General features: G+C 38.2%; 3 protein-coding genes across 5 annotated transcripts; 1 reads left to right on the top strand and 2 right to left on the bottom strand.

Annotated features, from left to right (window-relative positions):
• The first annotated feature begins 5,388 nt into the window (after window positions 1-5,388).
• On the top strand, window positions 5,389-8,507 carry LOC105162465 (tubulin alpha-1 chain). Its single transcript, XM_011080485.3, has 5 exons — window positions 5,389-5,934; window positions 6,368-6,582; window positions 6,673-6,872; window positions 7,082-7,590; window positions 7,995-8,507. The coding sequence occupies exons 1-5, from the start codon at window positions 5,822-5,824 to the stop codon at window positions 8,311-8,313; spliced, it is 1,356 nt and encodes a 451-aa protein (XP_011078787.1). The 5' UTR covers window positions 5,389-5,821; the 3' UTR covers window positions 8,314-8,507.
• A 512-nt stretch (window positions 8,508-9,019) lies between these two features.
• Window positions 9,020-11,696, bottom strand: RPS5A (ribosomal protein 5A). Its single transcript, XM_011080486.3, has 5 exons — window positions 11,541-11,696; window positions 11,349-11,449; window positions 9,767-10,038; window positions 9,358-9,561; window positions 9,020-9,271 (listed from the first exon to the last, which is right to left on the bottom strand). Exons 2-5 carry the CDS (start codon window positions 11,433-11,435, stop codon window positions 9,217-9,219), a joined length of 618 nt encoding a protein of 205 aa, XP_011078788.1. The 5' UTR covers window positions 11,436-11,449; window positions 11,541-11,696; the 3' UTR covers window positions 9,020-9,216.
• A 1,646-nt stretch (window positions 11,697-13,342) lies between these two features.
• On the bottom strand, window positions 13,343-16,930 carry LOC105162468 (TRAF-like superfamily protein). Of its 3 annotated transcripts, none has more exons than XM_011080488.3 (3): window positions 16,774-16,930; window positions 14,988-15,912; window positions 13,343-14,305 (listed from the first exon to the last, which is right to left on the bottom strand). In XM_011080488.3, the coding sequence occupies exons 2-3, from the start codon at window positions 15,909-15,911 to the stop codon at window positions 13,574-13,576; spliced, it is 1,656 nt and encodes a 551-aa protein (XP_011078790.1). In that variant the 5' UTR covers window position 15,912; window positions 16,774-16,930; the 3' UTR covers window positions 13,343-13,573. The 3 variants fall into 3 exon arrangements, with proteins under 3 accessions (XP_011078790.1, XP_088736378.1, XP_011078789.2); XM_088880252.1 differs by lacking the exon at window positions 16,774-16,930 and adding an exon at window positions 16,648-16,744; XM_011080487.3 differs by lacking the exon at window positions 16,774-16,930 and adding an exon at window positions 16,277-16,599.
• Between the last annotated feature and the right edge of the window lie 224 nt (window positions 16,931-17,154).

The following is a 17,154-nucleotide window of genomic DNA, read 5'->3' as shown; positions in this document are numbered from 1 at the left end:
AATTCAAAAAATAAAAAAGTAATTTGGACAAATTCAACATTAGGAACGATTTTCAAAGACAATTATTGTTTTCGTCCCAACTAGAAACGATTTTTTTTATAATCATTCCTAAATTTTTGTAACGTCGCCTGTAAGGACGGAGTTCTATCCATTCTAAGACCATTCCAAAATTCGCTCCAACTAAATTTTGTGCTCTGAAGATCGTTCCAAAATTCGCTCCAACTAAGTTTTGTGTTGTGAAAACCGTTCCAAAGAAAAAAAAAAAAAAAACTTTCCAAAATCCACCTCAAATCCCGCTTTTTTTTTTTTTTATAGCGGAGTAGCTAAGCGAGCAGTAGAAGATTTCCTGATTGACCTTACAAGTCTCTCTGATATTTCTAACTTAGATCCTCGAGGGGGTAAAGGGGAAGCGGAGGTGAGTAGTAGCAAAAGAATTTCTAGAGAACAGTCGGAGATAAGAAAAACTAAGGATTTATTAGTTGTCTCTAGTATCAAATCGTATAGGGTTTATCGTTCGACCGTGATGGAGGAAAATACAAACAATCTTATGTCTAAGTTTGGCATACTTGGACATTTTTTTATTAGAATCCCGGCTTCTAATCAATGCCCTGATTCGCCCCCAAGGGTTTTATATGTTTTTATGGAGCCCAACTAGAAGTTGGTTTGCGGTTTCCAATCCCTCCATTTTTTGCTGAAATATCTCCTTAATTCCTAGTACCTTTGAATCAGTTTGCCTCGAAGGCGTTCAGTATAATCGTTAGTTTCCACATTTCAGTGTGAAATTTAGGGGAAGATCCTACTACTGCTCAGTTTCATTCTTTCTTTATGCTAAAGAAAGCCAATCCTAGTCTCGTTACTTTACTTCTCGGGGGGATGCTCATTTTCTCCCTTCTGACACCTCTGTAAAAGAATGGAAATACCACTACTTTTTCATATCCTTCTCTACGTCTTGACAGTTTCCCACATCTTATATCTCTAGTGCTCCTGATCTTCCTAGGTATTCTATTTGTAGCCGTCCTACTCCCTTCAAATTTTTGTTAGAACGTATGAATGCTTTTCATTATGATCCCAGTGAGCTAGTACATCAAACCCTTCTCTTTCGCTATGGTTGGGTCCCAAGGAAATGGTCTTGCATACAGCTACTGATATAACTTCCTGGAAAATTTTAATTTACAGTTTTTCTTTAGACGTATGAAAAAATTTGCGCTAACAACCTTGTATTTCCTGTAGTCAATATGTTCAACAAGCTGCTGCAAGATAAGGCCTTAGGTGAGGGAGAGAATCTTGGAGGTAATTCCTCTTCTAAGCGTCCGATGGAATAAAGTCCCTCTTCAACTGTGAGTTTGGCTTCTACTAGAGATTCCAAAGGGAAACACAAGGCGAAACCCCTGGCGCCTCCTACCAAGAAAATTAAGGCTTCTTTCTATTCCTTTGTTCACCTGCTCCAAAACCTGCCACTCATGCTAGTATTCCTCGACCCTCGCTTATGCAAATAAAGAGAGAAAAACTTGATTTGATTGAGACTCCCTCCTTACTTAAGGAAGAGGGTGAGAGCAGCCAGGCAGCCGATTTCGTAGAGGGACTTCTAGCTCCTTCAGATAGCAGTTTCCTGCCGAGTTTTCCAGTGATCAGATCATGAACTTACTAGTTTCGTATGCTAGCAAGGTAAGGAATATAAGAATTTTAATTCCAATATATGTTGAATATGAGGAATTTGCTTGACCTATTTGCAGGCTATCCTGCTGATCGAAAACTTGCTGGAACATGGAGGCGCTATTGCAGAAGAAGCCCATAGGAATGTGAGGAGCTAGAGGGACATATGCGTGAAAAAAGAACGCCAATGTGAGGCTAGCCTTACTCATCTAAGATCTTAAGTATCGAGCGTATATGGTGGCCTTGAGCAAGCAATGCTACAACTTCAAAACTACCCTCCTACTGAAGAGGGTAAGAAAAATTTTGATGAGCTATAGACTAGCAGGCTTGCAGACTTCAAGAAGTCCAAGGAGTTTCAACATCTTCTAACGTAAAGTGCCTTGAAGTACTGTTATCATGGATATCATACTTGCGTGGGCCAATTTGTCGATGTTGGTTATCCTCCCTTGACCGCTTCTACTAATTTCTTAGATATCCATGTTGGGCTGGTAGATGCTCCTGGGCCTCATGAGGAGGTGCCCCAGGAATTACCTGAGGGCCTGCTTCATATCTCTTCAAGAGGTGAGGCTCCAGCAGAGCAGGAGTAATGTATGGTGGAGGATGTTGTTCCTTTGAAGATGGTCCCTCTTGCTGGTGATGATGGTGCTGCCCCCCCCCCCCCAAGTGAAACCTACTTTTCTGTTTTCCTGCTTTTTAAGAAACAGTATTGCTACCTCCTGCATGAGGTTTATGGAAGTGCCCGTTTGTGGGCTTTGAATACTTTTAAACTCTTATTCCTCTCCTTACTTGTTGATCTATGCAATATACTTATTTTCTGTTTCTTATTTGTCGGTGCTTCGAGTAAGATTCCTAAAATAGTTAATGTAGTCCGAAGGGAAAACAGGGGAAGTTGTTTTCCCTTTGTTTTAGAGATTTGTTCATGTGAAAAAGTGAGCATGAAAGGAGGGTATATGTATATATAGTATATATATATATATATATATCTTAAGTATTTCTATGAAGTAGATCGTAGTAAAATGGTCATATCCTAGATATATGCTTGCTCAAATCATTTCCTCTTGAGGTGATAAGTATAAAGTCTGCAAAACTCGAAATAACCAAGATTACTCAAGGAAGCCACGCACTAATAAGTCGCATATTATGGAGGTGTTTTCAACAGATTGTATGTCGAAAAGATGTGCATGTACACTACTAAGCTGCTTTAAGAAAATACGGCTAGGTGATAAGAAAATACAGCTAGGTGATAAAAAGTACTTGCCAATCAAGATGGCCTAGGTAGGAAATATGCCAGCATAGTGACCTAAGTAAGCATGCGTCAGCAAGGCAACTTAAGTAAGTATGCACCGTCAAGGTGGCTTAAGTGAGTATGCTCCAGCAAGGCGGCTTAAGTAAGTGTGCGCCAGCAAGGCGGATTAAGTGAGTGTGCACGAGCAGGCGACTTAAGTAAATGCGTGGCCCACAAGGCGACTTAAGTAAGTGCGTGGCCCACCAGGCGACTTAAGTAAGTGCGTGCTAGCAAGGTGACTTAAGTAAGGAGGAGTGTTGATTTGCATCGTTTAGCATTGTTTATAATTCCACCTTGCAAGTGTCATAGGGAGAAGTAAAAGAATATATTTATAGAAAATGAATGTTTGAATACACTTAGTTTTAGATTAGGGAATAAAGGCTTTTCAAGAGTGAAATCTCCTGAGAATGCTCCCAATGTCTTCAAGCTTATACACCTCAAAGTTGACGATGCAAGTAATTTTGTAAGGTCCCTCCCAATTGGAGGTTAGCTTTCCCACTGGTCCAAAAGCGACAGCTCGTAGAAGTAGTAAATCTCCCACCTGGAACTCTATTCTCTTAACTCGTTGACTGTAAGCACTTACCATCCTCTGTTTATATCTCTATATACAAACTCGTGTATCCTCTCGCAATTCGTCTATTAAGTCCAGATTGGCTCAAGCATGTTGCCATTGTTCTCCTGTTTATAATGTTGGATCCTGAAGGTTCCTAGCTCTGTCTCAGCCCGGATGACAACTTCTAATCCATATACTAAGTTGGAAAGGGGTTTCCCCAGTAGTGGGACGAGTAGTCCTATATGACCACAGCACTCCAAGCTGGATAAATGTATTAAAGCGTTGGACATAGGCCCTCAAGGTTTCCTTCTCCTCCTGCTTAATCGGAAAAGTCTAATAGTTGATTTCATGTACTTCTTGCTACTAGCGAACTGATGTTGAAAGAGAGAGCTAAATTCTGTAAAAGATCTAACTGATCCAGCAGGAAGCTGGTCAAACCATTATTGGGCAGAATTCGTTAGTGTACTAAGAAAAATACGACACTTGATACCATTAGTATACCTGTGCAACAGGCTGCATTTTCAAATTTATGGATATGCTCAGCTGGATCAGTAGTACCGTCATAAGCAAACAGATGTGAAGCTGCTCGGAAGTGAGCAGGAAGTTCTTCCATCATAATATGTTTGCTGAAGGGAATGCCCCACTCAACAGGCATGGTTTCTTTTGCTACCTGCTGGAGAAGTTCCACCATCTCCTTCTCCAAGGACCACTAGATACCAGGGGGCTGATGTCCAACTGTCTGGATTGGGAACATTAACATCTCTTGAAGTAGGATTTATAGGTGGAATAATAGGTCCATACACAGCAGGGAGGGAAAAGTCTCCCTCGTAAGATCCGTGATCACCTCCATTGTTGGAATTTGTCATTTCTTAGCCCAAAACTCAAGTGTTCTCACAGACGGCTCCAATGATGTGTTCCAAAAATTTTCCACACCATAGAGGTCGAAGGATCTTCAAGAAAATCCTAATATTATCAAAGGACTAACCCTGTAAAACAGAGATTAACACTCTGATGCTTAAGTCAGCAACTACTTAAGAAAAAATAATAGAAAAAACTTGGAATAAAGTGAGGATTTGAATGGTGAAAGATGATTGAAAATGATGAATATTCATGTGGAGTGAAAATTATAAGCTTAGAATAGGTCAAAAAAATCGAGAGAAAACAGTGCAAGAAAGTGAGAGTTTGAGAATGGAAATGATGTTGAACCATCTCCTCAGAAACCTGCATAAGTCTTCTATTTATAGGCTCATACAAAGTTGGATACGGAGTCAATTGTTGAGTGTCATAGGGCATTGAAAAGCTCCTTGAATTGGCTTTCATCCACATCAAACCGTTATGGATTTGGATAAGTATTGGTTAAAATATGTGAGCTGGATGAAACTCTGCCAGATTTGCCTATTTTTCCGGGAATTGGTTACTTGTGCTTTCCCGCTTGTTTTGCATCCGATTTACCTAGAACCACCTAGAGATATTTTAGATTGATGTGTGCAAGCGTCTTGGTAAGCTATATGACGTGTCCTCCTAACTTTATGATAATGTGTCCAGCTGAAGTGGGCTTATTTCTTGGGCCTGTCGGTTCAACAAAGTAGCAAGTAAGCTAATAGGTCTTTCTTCCTTGCTAATGGGCTTTTATCCATCTTGCTAGTGAATTTTATCCGTCCTGCTGGTGGACTAGTTGAGCTCTTAGTTAACTGGGCTAATAGGTCTAACTTGTGGGTTTGGCCCGATTTTTGGAGGGACATCATCACTATTCAATTTAGCTTTTATGTTTTTTGTACAAAAACTGTCCATTTTTTATTCCGTTACAACTTTCAAATTTTTCTATGGAAATCACTTTTTTAGAAGCAGAAATTTTTATAAATACTTCCTAAGTAATGAATAAGTGTAATAAACACACATCAAATTTTTATGTAAAAGATTTATTAACTTAAATTTACATATCAATATCCTAATTTTTGAAGTAGCTGTATAATTATCCATGGTGTATATAGAATCAAATCAAAAGGTGGGCTACGAGAAAAGAAACGATAGCCCATGAGATGAGAGGGCAAAGGTGTGAAGGCCCACCAAAAGCTGAGGTGGAGGTGGGCCCCAATCCCATAGCTTACGCCCTATCGTTCCTCACACACACCCACACTTGCAGAAAACAAAAATTGAAGAAATTCCAATGCAGCTTCATTCAATATTCTTTCTATGATAGTTTGAATGCGTCTTCTTCCTTCTCCCTTTTCCCACCCCTCCAAAAACACACAACGCCATACATTTCTTTGTTCTTCTCTTCTCCATAGAGAAAATAATCACTAAATTATTTTTAAGTAAGAGAAGAGAGGATGAGAGAAATCATAAGCATACATATCGGCCAGGCCGGAATTCAGGTCGGCAATGCCTGCTGGGAGCTCTATTGCCTTGAACATGGAATTCAGCCCGACGGTTACATGCCTAGGTTTTAACTCCTCCTCCTCTCTATCCCTTTTTTCTTTCTTGATTTTTTCCCGATATTGCATTTGCTCTTTTTCTTTCTCAAGCCAATTGCAACTTCTTTGTTTCTTTCTTATATTTCATTGTACTTCCCTCCGTTGCAGTCTCCATTTTTCTAGAAATGGGCATGCGCTTTGTTGCTTTTTTCCTGGATTGTTCGTTAAATTTGTTTTGTTGTTGTGTTGCATACGATCCTCCTCATTTTATTTCAAGCTCTGGTGATCCTTGTTTTACTGTTGGATCGCTCATTTAATCTGTGCATGCCACGGTGAAAAGAATTATTCCTCGGTTTGCATTGGCACAATTTTTCTTTCTTTTCAAGTTACCCCCCGTTCGTGACTTTTCTCTTGTTGTGTTTATTCTTTTCATCTAATGCACTTTTCCCTCTTCACGTGCAGTGACAAAACTGCTGGTATTGCAGATGATTCTTTCAACACCTTCTTCAGCGAAACCGGTGCTGGCAAGCATGTACCCCGCGCTATTTTTCTTGATCTTGAACCCACTGTCGTTGATGAGGTTAGAAATGGGGCATACAGACAACTCTTTCATCCTGAACAACTTATTTCTGGCAAGGAGGATGCTGCAAATAACTTTGCCAGAGGACACTATACAGGTAAACATTTGTTTAATGGTGTAGTTATTTAATGATTGTTTTTACCAGAATGGTTCTTTATAGTTTTATTTGGATAATGTTGTGATGCAGTGGGTAAGGATATCATTGATCTATGCCTTGATCGAGTTAGAAAGCTAGCAGACAACTGCACTGGTTTGCAGGGCTTTCTGGTGTTTAATGCTGTTGGTGGTGGCACTGGCTCTGGTCTCGGGTCCCTGCTTCTAGAGCGTTTGTCTGTAGATTATGGCAAAAAGTCGAAACTTGGCTTTACTATTTACCCATCTCCCCAGGTTATTCATCTAGATACAATTTTATCAAATTGTTTATGACTACATAGTCTGTTATTCATTATCTGCTCATGCCACTTGTCTAATGTGATTTGTGTTTCTCCTTCTCAAGATTTTTGTATCCTGTTTGAATGAGTAAACCTCGGACATTATTATATTCCGGATGGTTTGTCTTAGTCCTCTAATCTAACCGCATTTTCTTATGCATTCAGGTTTCCACTGCGGTGGTAGAGCCTTATAATAGCGTCTTGTCCACCCATTCCCTTCTAGAGCATACAGATGTTGTGGTGCTTTTGGACAATGAAGCTATATATGATATTTGCAGGAGATCTTTGGACATCGAGAGACCAACTTACGCGAATTTGAACCGTTTAATTTCACAGATCATCTCGTCTTTGACCACTTCGTTGAGATTTGATGGTGCCATTAATGTGGACATCACAGAGTTTCAAACAAACCTTGTGCCTTATCCTCGTATCCATTTCATGCTTTCATCTTATGCACCAGTAATCTCAGCAGCTAAAGCTTACCATGAACAATTATCTGTTCCTGAGATCACAACTGCTGTATTTGAACCTTCTAGTATGATGGCCAAGTGTGATCCACGGCATGGGAAGTACATGGCGTGCTGTTTAATGTATCGTGGTGACGTTGCTCCAAAAGATGTTAATACTGCTGTTGCTACCATTAAAACTAAAAGGGCCGTTCAGTTTGTTGACTGGTAAGTTCCTGTGATAAATGGCATAATTCCTGATTTAAAAGTTCTAATTGCCATAAGGAAAGTAAATTGAGGCTTATCTTCTTGTGTGTATTATCTATACTAATTATGGGTAATGGGATGTGAAGAAGTCCCATGAGAGGTTAGTGTCGAGGTTTGGTTGAATTTGGTCAGAGCATGCGTACTTGGCATAAATAAACACCCAAGAGAGCTTTCTAATGATGTGCAGTTCATCCTTTGTATCTTCAAATCAATTTTTCACGAGCAATAACTAGGCAGTCTTATTGTGTAACTTTGTTTTCTGGAACCTTTTTTTGGAGAAGAAAATGTAGCCGCACCAAATTTGGCTTGTCCGTTGCTTTTGTGGCCCTAATATAATTGCTGAAATGACACGGATATACTGACAGGTGCCCCACGGGTTTCAAATGCGGCATCAATTACCAGCCACCCACAGTGGTGCCGGGGGGTGATCTTGCGCGTGTGAAGCGTGCAGTCTGCATGATAAGCAACAACACAGCCGTGGCAGAAGTCTTCTCTCGAATCGATCACAAATTTGATGTCATGTATGCTAAGCGAGCTTTTGTGCACTGGTATGTTGGTGAAGGCATGGAGGAAGGTGAATTCTCGGAAGCCCGTGAAGATCTTGCTGCCCTTGAAAAAGACTATGAGGAAGTGGGCGCTGAAGGCCTGGACGATGAAGATGAAGATGTGGAAGAAGAGTATTAATAATAAGTAGTTTTTAATGGCTTAAGATGTCTTTCGTGAATTCACTCTTCCATCTCTTATAGGGTTATGTTATTTGTGTCCCTAATTCCAATTTTTCCAATCTTGTTGTTCTGGAGGGGAAATTCTCTAGAATGGTTTTCGTATTTTAACAGTTGATATTAACTTGCAATGGAAATTTTGGTATTATTGGTCGATATTGTTAGCTTAATATTGGAAATTTGATGGTTAGTGCTTTAGATGTTGGAGTTGGACAATTATTATGCATGTATGCCACCTCTCCCCACTAGTTCGAAAAAGAAAATCAGAACATTGCACTACTAGTATTTGGAGAAGAAAAATTACGAATATATTTTCTTGCTTATGCGATAATTTCTACTGTCAAAAAATCAAGGGAAAAAACCTACAGCTCCAAAGGAAAACCATTCCCGAATCATTCGCACAAGTAATCGCTTCAACTTTTTCATCAGTTCATATTTATATCAACCGTCAATGAAGAGTATCATTTAACTCTTCAAAAGAAACAACTTATACGCTCGCTAGGCCTTTAATTTTTAACACCTCTGGAGTTCCGATGCTGTAGCTCGCACCAAACCCCTCACTCCCGCTCCATAACGGCTGAAGCTTAGGTATACACTCCACCCGAAAGGTAATAACCCAATTGAAACTAATCTTAACTATATTTTCCCAGAAACATGCAAATTATAAATAAATATAAACCAGCAAGTTTTCATATCTCAACAAAAATAAAGTCAAAAGGCAAACAAAACCCGGTACTGCTGTATTGTAACAGGTAAAACATTTCACCCATTCATAGTTTTGCTAAAGATTAACCAGTGAACTCCCTAAACCGAATTTAAGAAAACAAGCCAGGTGCAACTTCTCAAAAACTTCAGTATTCCACTCTCAACGGTTGGCCTTGGCAACTCTCTCAATCTCATCTTTCTTTTTAATAGCATAGCTGCAAAGATAAGATCTTCAGCTATTAGAGTATAGAAACCATCAGAAACTGACGCAAAATATTGAAGCAGTAACATGGTTTATCACCTGTTTGATGATCCTTTGGCTGCGTTGATAAGTTCATCAGCAAGGCACTCAGCAATGGTCTTTATGTTCCTGAAAGCACTCTCCCGGGCACCTGTTGTGAGCAGATAAATAGCCTGATTGACACGGCGCAGAGGCGAGATATCAACTGCCTGCCTTCTTACCACCCCAGCTGACCCAATACGGGTAGCGTCTTCCCTTGGCCCACTACATACAGAATTGAATTGAGTGCAGAAGTGAGCATAAATTCCCTACCATGAGAAGCTTAACAATACCCTACTGTTTCCAAATCAACATCACAACATTGCTTTCAGTTTCAGGCTTGGAAAACAAAAATATTGAGTAAATTTGAGAAGTCGCCTCTTTAATCACTTTTATGACAATATGCAAAACAAAGCAGAGAATTGCAGACCTGTTGATAACAGCATCAACAATGACTTGAATGGGGTTCAGGTCAGTTAACAAATGAATGATCTCCATGGCATGCTTAACAATTCGAACTGCCATGAGCTTCTTCCCATTGTTCCTCCCATGCATCATCAGGGAGTTGGTCAACCTCTCAACAATGGGGCATTGAGCCTTCCTGAATCGCTTTGCTTGGTACCTCCCAGCTGTGTGAGGCATATATGTTGGATGCTTGGCTCCCGTAGCAGTGATGTAGTCTTCCACTGAGATGTCACTAATCTATAAACAAAAGCACATTGCCAAATCATAAGGGGAGAACATAACTGTAGACAGTGAAATAATGCCAATATAGGATCAGTGAACGCAAAGGCCCCATGCTGCTGAAACATAGCTCACACATTTTTTGGCAACAGAACTTGCTTTTCCGAATTACAACTAAAAATACAATTATTTTCAGTGATAATGTTCTTTTCTGACAAACCCAATTTCCCAATTCATCTCCATCCCATCTCACCCTTCTAACCATCAAACTCTCAAACTCAACCCTCAACCAGTCAAACTCATGCCTCAAAGCTTCTAACTAAATCATGGTTTCAAAAGAACATAAATTTTATGCAACCACCAACTCAAGTAAACATCAACTAATATTAAGATGAGATTCAAAGTTACCAAATGAAAACACTATACACCATAACAATGAAACCGCATACTAAAAAGGAACTGCAATTATTTGCATATAATAATGTCTCCATGAGTCAGATCTACAGGCAGAAATTTCAGTAATGTTTGTTTAGATGTTATGGTGACAATGTTGGTTCATTATATATATATATATATGAGTCTCAATAACAAATAAATGTTTACAGTAAAGTACTACTGCAGGAAGATCAGTTAGCATGTGGTGGTCTCATGAATTTAAGATTATGCTAATGGGGTCAAATATGAAAAGAATCTGGTAGCAGCAGAGAGTGGTTTTGTTGACATAAAAACATTGACTGCTTCCATTGGAACAGGTTTTAAAGTCTGGCATAAGTGAGTCTTTAGAAATCTATACTCATAGAAATGAAAACAATCAAATGATGCAATCTCTGATCACGTGCTAGTGCATGCGTCTCCAATTCTATAATATGGCCTCATACAGAAACAAGATGCACGAAATCTTTCAACATAAGAAATAGTTAATTAGCCTTATTTGTAGTTCAATACAGCTAGATTATTTCATAACTGTGAAAGGGTCATGAATTTGTATCGGACAAAAAAGAAAGTAACCAGAAATAATCACACCAAGGAAAAGGTCATAGATTTTGGTTCAGTTTTATCTCAAAATTTGGGCAAATACCAAGCTGAAAAACATTCCCAGAAAAGAGACTGAATCCTTGGTGCAGTAAACTCAATAAATTTATTATCATAATATACATTCCAAACAAACGAATTCACGAGAAAAAAATAAAAAGCAGATAGAAACGTATAGAACTCTCCAACAAGAAGAGGTTCAACAACGAGATCATATCCAATGGGAACTGTACATGGATAAGTAAGTGACAAGGATGCGGTTTGCCAGAGGAAAATATGAAAAACAAAAAGCGGACCTGAACTTCATCGTAGGACCAGCGGTTGAAAAGCAACACGCCGCTGTGAACCTTTTCTCCCTCGTTTACGGCAGGTACTGTCGCCATATCTTCTGGTTCACCTGCAGCAAACAAAAATAGCCGTCGTTACTGAATGCATATGAGAAGAAGAATGCATAGGAATAGAGAAGGAGAGTGGTAGAAAGACGAAACTGGTAAGCTGCGACGGCGTCGGCCTCTTGCGTGAAGCTGCTGAATGAATGGAGAATGTGACTGTGAGCTAAACCCTAGTCGCTCGCAGTTATAAAAAGGACTCGTGGGATTAACGTAATATGACAGAATTGCCCTTCCTTGTTGGGCCTAATGGGCTTCTAAGCCCATCAATAAACCATTAACCTCTTTAGCCTATAACTCTTACATTACATATCGGTTTCAAAAATACTATCAAATATCAATATATCCTATTTTTACATATATATATTAAATGAGACCACTTTTTGGTGTCTCTCTTTTTCTTGTATGTTTTTTTTATATTTAATTTATTTTTTCAAATTTTTCATCTAACTTTCCACCACTATTATCTTTTTATAGTTATTTTCTTCTTTTTTTTGTTTAATTTTCTTTCATCTTGTTTTTGTCATTATTATTTAAATTTAATATTAACTTGTTATTTTGTATATACTTCATTAAGTTATAAAATTTTTATTTTAAATGGTATTTATAAAAGTTGCACATGGATGTGCCACAAGTTTTCTAGTATATATTAATTTATATTGGATCATTACACCCACGCCTCTTAAAATTTAGTTTAATTATACATAAACTTCCTGTAATTTAAAAAATTATATTTAACATCTTTAAGGTTTGTTTCCATCTAACAAATAAGTTTTTTCAGTAGTTAAAATTCATTAAATTTACTTATATTCTAAAAAAAAAAGTAAGATAAAAATTTATATTTACCTTGATTAATTTATTATTGTTTTATTACAGGTCAAGTAGAGCTTTTTATGACCAAATTAACCTCATATGTCTTCATACGTTCATACATATGGGAGGTATATTTTCACTATCATAAGAATAGTTTGGTCAACAAAAAATTATTTGACTTGCAATAAGTCAATCGAGGGAAGAAAACAATTTTCATTCAATTTTTTTTAATTAATATTAACAAATTTAGTTAATTTTTACTAAAGAATTGACTATTTGTTAAATGGAAGTAAACCACATACGTAATAAATATAATATTTCAAACCGCATAAAATCTGCGTGTAATTAAATCAAATTTTGAGGGAGGGGAGTGTAATATGTATATTTATATTTATATTTTTGCATTGACATAACTTCATAGAATTCAAAATTCACTGAATGTGTGGTGGTAGAAAAGAAGCCTTTAATATGTCCCAAAAAATTTATACAAAGGGATATATCTATATAAAAATGAAAAAGTAGGAGGATAACTGGAACAAGGAAGAAGCAAGAGCTCTTGTTTGTCGAGATTTATGTATCTAACAAGTCATAACGTTCAATAAGTCCTTAACCTTATAAATTTTAGTAAAATGAAGAAATAATAACACAAATTCCAGTTGTTGCCAATTCCTTTCTCAGACCTCTTACTCTTGCACAAGTCGGGATTTCATATTTTGATCAGCAGTATGTATTAAACTTGGTCTTGGAGAATCCAAATCTCAATGAGAAGCCTGCTCATTACTAGTAGTCTTCAGTATACATCAAACTAACAGGAACAAAATATTCATGGGCTTTCTTCACTACGCATCTATCATCCATCCTCATTTAACCAATGCATCTACCTTCCTTGAACCCCTTAATTTGTTTCTATCTTTGAGGACATCGATTCCAACCATGTCTCCACGTGCGTGCGTCACCTCCTGCTTGCTTAGAGTGTTGTATGTCTGATGGTACCAATACCTGGCCACATTATAACCCAAATTTTCCAGATAAGATAATACCATTTGCATTTTCTCTGACTCTCAATACCCAAGAGTGAGCAGTATATATGAAGCAAGAGAACCAATTCATAAATATCAGGCATGCTAAAGACAGTTTAAAAGATTCCAATTGACAGAAGCCAGCCAAAACACAAAAATCAATCTTTCGCCGTCTTGTATTAAGGAAGTCAGGAAGTCAGAACCCACGTTATATCTAAATATCAGCCCTTAACATCCTCGACTGCAATCAAATCCCAGACTCTCCTCTTCTCCTGACAAGGGGTGACTCGGCATAAATTCTCAATTATTGGATGATTCCTTAAACTCTTCCCTCATAGGTGATTTTGTTGACTCTTCATTCTCAGCAGCTGTGTCAGCATGTCCTTCACTCTTGGCAATTTCGGCAACTTTGTCAGCATGCTCTTCAATCTTGGCAACTTCAGCAGCCGTGTCAGCATGCTCTTCGCTCTTGGCAACTTCAGCAGCTGCGTCAGAATGCTCTTCGCTCTTGGCAACTGACCCAGTTTGCTCTTCTGCTTTGGGTGATGATGTAAAATGCTCATCTATAACGGGTTTGTCCGCTTTTTCTTCTAATGATCTGCCCACCTGCACCACTTCAACATTGTTCTCTGTGCCCAAGCCACCTTCTTCTCCAGGAAGCGATGCATTTGAGTCTCCTTGCACAGAAATGGATGCAATAGAATTTTCATTATTAGGATTTGACTCCTGTTGCACACTTATACTGGCAGGTGACTCTACTGATTTCTCTCTCTCCTGGTTGGGGTCATTACCATCACTGTTCTTCGGGGGTGAGTTGACACTCTCTATCTTTGCCACTGGAGACTCCTCAAACCTCACATGTTTGGTCGGCGACCCAGAGCTTTCATCCTTCTTATCAGTTAAATCTCCAACTTCATCGCTGCCTTTTGCAGTTGTTTTGACCTTTAAAGGCCCAAGCTTTGCTTCAAGACCCTTAATTGCAGAGGTTAAGGATCGTGCATCACGAGCTCCTGCTAGTTTTCCAGAAGATAACTGCCACAATAACCGACACCATATCACAAATTAACTGGCATGTCAAAAAGCGTTCACCACGCAAAAGGAAAAATGCCAAAAACGCAGCAGGTCCACAAGTATTTATGAAATCATGTGATCTAGGAAGAAAATTAATAATGCCGCATATGTCATCAATAAACATATCCTTTCTGTAAAGGCAGTCTGTGCGAACGTCGATGATGCTACAATAGACATTTTTCCTTGGGTACAAAATGTTATCTGTATTTCATTTTTCAGTTCAGTTAAAGATAAAAATTTCCACAGTTACCAAACAATTCCCAGAACTAATGCCCAGATATGAGAACTCCCTATACCATTCACTATTTACACATTGAAGTCATGAATGATATAATTTAGGACCAACTGAAGCTCTAAAAAAGCATCAAGAAAAATTTTCGTAAAACTAGAAACCAAGTACTCTAGCATTTTCACTTTAATTATTACCCCCGTAAACTACACTCCACAATAAGTGTGCATGTTTATTGAATTCAGCATTCTGTGGGATCATAATTAGGATATTTAACATCTTCTAATATAAAACTTGATGGTTAGTAACTTGTTAAAAAAGAACTTCATACTTTTCCTTGTTCCATTAATGGAATTCCTTAAATAGCATGGCGTTAGCAATATTGAATAGTATACAGAACCTTTAAATCTGTACCTCGATCAGTTCGTCTACCCTTTCCTTTAGATCTTCTACCGCTGCATCCTTGTGAATAACTTGTAGAACGTAGAGCAAGTGAGATCTGAGATCCTCAGACTTGTGTTGACCGACTGTACACTGAGGAATGGACGACTGACAACCCACTGAATGGAAGGGGCACTTCACAAGCTTCATTGGACAAACGGTTATACAGTGTCTGTCCATCTCACGCCTCATGATGATAGCTGAGCAGTTCTGCTCACATTTAAGTATCTTGAAAGGACAGACTGAATCATGATGATCGCTCTGAGCTGCACAAAATCTAGAACTGCACCCCTCATTTATGCAGGTCATAGTCCGAAAACCGCAATTCAATTTATGGTCTTCTAGATCTTCCTCAGTCTTAAAGCTCATGTTGCAGTGATAGATGTTCTTGAAATCAACATTCTTCAAGAGAGTTTGTGCCACTGCTTCTCTCCTATTTAACAACCAAAAGCCATTAATCTCCATCTCTTGCACAAAATCATCTATTTTGTCCTCTCTTTTATCACTTAGCAGCCATCCTGAAACTCTGCTAAAAAAGTTCCTTTTTGAACTTGCAAAGTCGTCAACAAAATTAGCGATAATATCATGAGGGTCCTCAGGCACTTCCGCATTTGGAACACCCTCTAGGACCACAGACTCGGCCACAAAATTTTCGCTTCTTTGGACAAGATAGTCCACCATTTCTCTTCTTATTTCAACAGCCACAGAAGCTGGGCTCCTGAAGAGGCCACCAGTTGTGTTGTCAACACATGCCGAGGCCAAACCAGGAAGAAACTCCTGAGCTATTTTGTGAACTAAATCCTCATCATAAAGGTCACAGTGGAATGAAGCACCTCCCTCCTTTTCTTGTTCAAGTTTCTCAGGTTTCAAATCGACATCATCAGCAGGCGGATTCATGCTGCAAAAAGACAAGTGTAATTTTTAATCATCATCAATTAGAATGTGAATGAAATTTTCGATCATAAAGAACTCAAGAGTAAAAGAATCCCTTTCTCAAACGGAGTTATTCCAAACATTTGGTCAACGCAATATTTGTTCTCTCCATGTCAGTCTATTTTAAATTTAACATAAAAGAATCTCTTTTTGAAATGGGGAAAAAAATCATTTTGATAAAGAACTGGTCTTAAATTCAACAGGAGAGCAGTTGGGATATAGCAGGAGAATGTTGACAGAGAACCACAAATTTTCTTCTTTTCCAGTCCCGGAGATATGTTGATTTAAGTTGGAAGTTAAAGAAGAAACCATATAAAGCCGTTGCCTACCTCAGATTCATCAACCAATATCTTCTTACACCGACCAAACGCATATACCAAAACGGTAAATTCCGGGTCACACATTAAAGAAGAAAAAAGTTGATAAACAAGCAGTTTCCTTTTTCCCACCAATATTCTAAACGAAAATGGAAATCCCTGAAGAATAAGATAACACCAGTATCGCAATGAGAAATTAATAGCATTGACCTTCATCCATTTTAAGTACACTGAAGAGACAAAGAAAAAGAGGGGCCGGCAGATCCACGAAGAACGCATCAATTATAGAATTCTTTTCAATCGAAATCCAGCAATGAGGGTACAACAAATTAAACATCACGGGAAAAAAACAGAGGTTTGAAATTTGATCATGCTATACTTACTGAAGAAGGAAAAAGGAGAAAGATAGCAGCAATTAGAAATGTATTATTATTATGATCGTTAAATATGCAGAAATTTTGGGTGTGGTAAGAAAGAAGAAAGAGAAATAGCAGGAAATGAGAATTCACCTGTGAATTGAGAGTATGGCGATGCGATGGTTACAGCAAAGAGGAAGAAGAAATCAATCACTGCTGTTTCTGTTTGCTAACGGTCTCTTAAAATAGAGACTATTTCCGGGTAAAAACCAATTGGTGGCGAATCTGATTGTCGTTACTCACGCACGAGTAACGCTTTTACCAGTAGTGTCTGCCCACTACTACTTCACCTTAATTAAAATTTATCCCACTTTTAACTTATTTACACAAATTACTCATATATTTTGTATAATTACAAAAATCACCCCAAATAATTTATATAATAATATTGACGCCTTCAGGTATGCAATTCTCAAAATGTAAAAAATAATTATTAAAATGAAATTGACATCTCTTATAATAATTCAAAAGACA

Source organism: Sesamum indicum, linkage group LG5 (genome assembly GCF_026168435.1).
Source record: "Sesamum indicum cultivar Baizhima isolate 11 linkage group LG5, ASM2616843v1, whole genome shotgun sequence".
NCBI lineage: Eukaryota > Viridiplantae > Streptophyta > Magnoliopsida > Lamiales > Pedaliaceae > Sesamum > Sesamum indicum.
Note: the sequence above shows the minus strand (reverse complement) of the source record. Positions and strands in the feature narration are given on the sequence as shown.

Coding starts and splice junctions, on each gene's coding strand:
- LOC105162465 (XM_011080485.3), top strand. CDS start 5,822: ATGAGAGAAATCATAAGCATACATATCGGCCAGGCCGGAATTCAGGTC. Junction 5,935..6,367: donor CCCGACGGTTACATGCCTAG/GTTTTAACTCCT, acceptor CTTCACGTGCAG/TGACAAAACTGCTGGTATTG. Junction 6,583..6,672: donor TGCCAGAGGACACTATACAG/GTAAACATTTGT, acceptor GTTGTGATGCAG/TGGGTAAGGATATCATTGAT.
- RPS5A (XM_011080486.3), bottom strand. CDS start 11,435: ATGGCGACAGTACCTGCCGTAAACGAGGGAGAAAAGGTTCACAGCGGC. Junction 10,039..11,348: donor GGTCCTACGATGAAGTTCAG/GTCCGCTTTTTG, acceptor TTTTGTTTATAG/ATTAGTGACATCTCAGTGGA. Junction 9,562..9,766: donor GTTGATGCTGTTATCAACAG/GTCTGCAATTCT, acceptor TTCTGTATGTAG/TGGGCCAAGGGAAGACGCTA.
- LOC105162468 (XM_011080487.3), bottom strand. CDS start 16,320: ATGCGTTTGGTCGGTGTAAGAAGATATTGGTTGATGAATCTGAG. Junction 15,913..16,276: donor TATTGGTTGATGAATCTGAG/GTAGGCAACGGC, acceptor GTCTTTTTGCAG/CATGAATCCGCCTGCTGATG. Junction 14,306..14,987: donor GGGTAGACGAACTGATCGAG/GTACAGATTTAA, acceptor TTATTGTGGCAG/TTATCTTCTGGAAAACTAGC.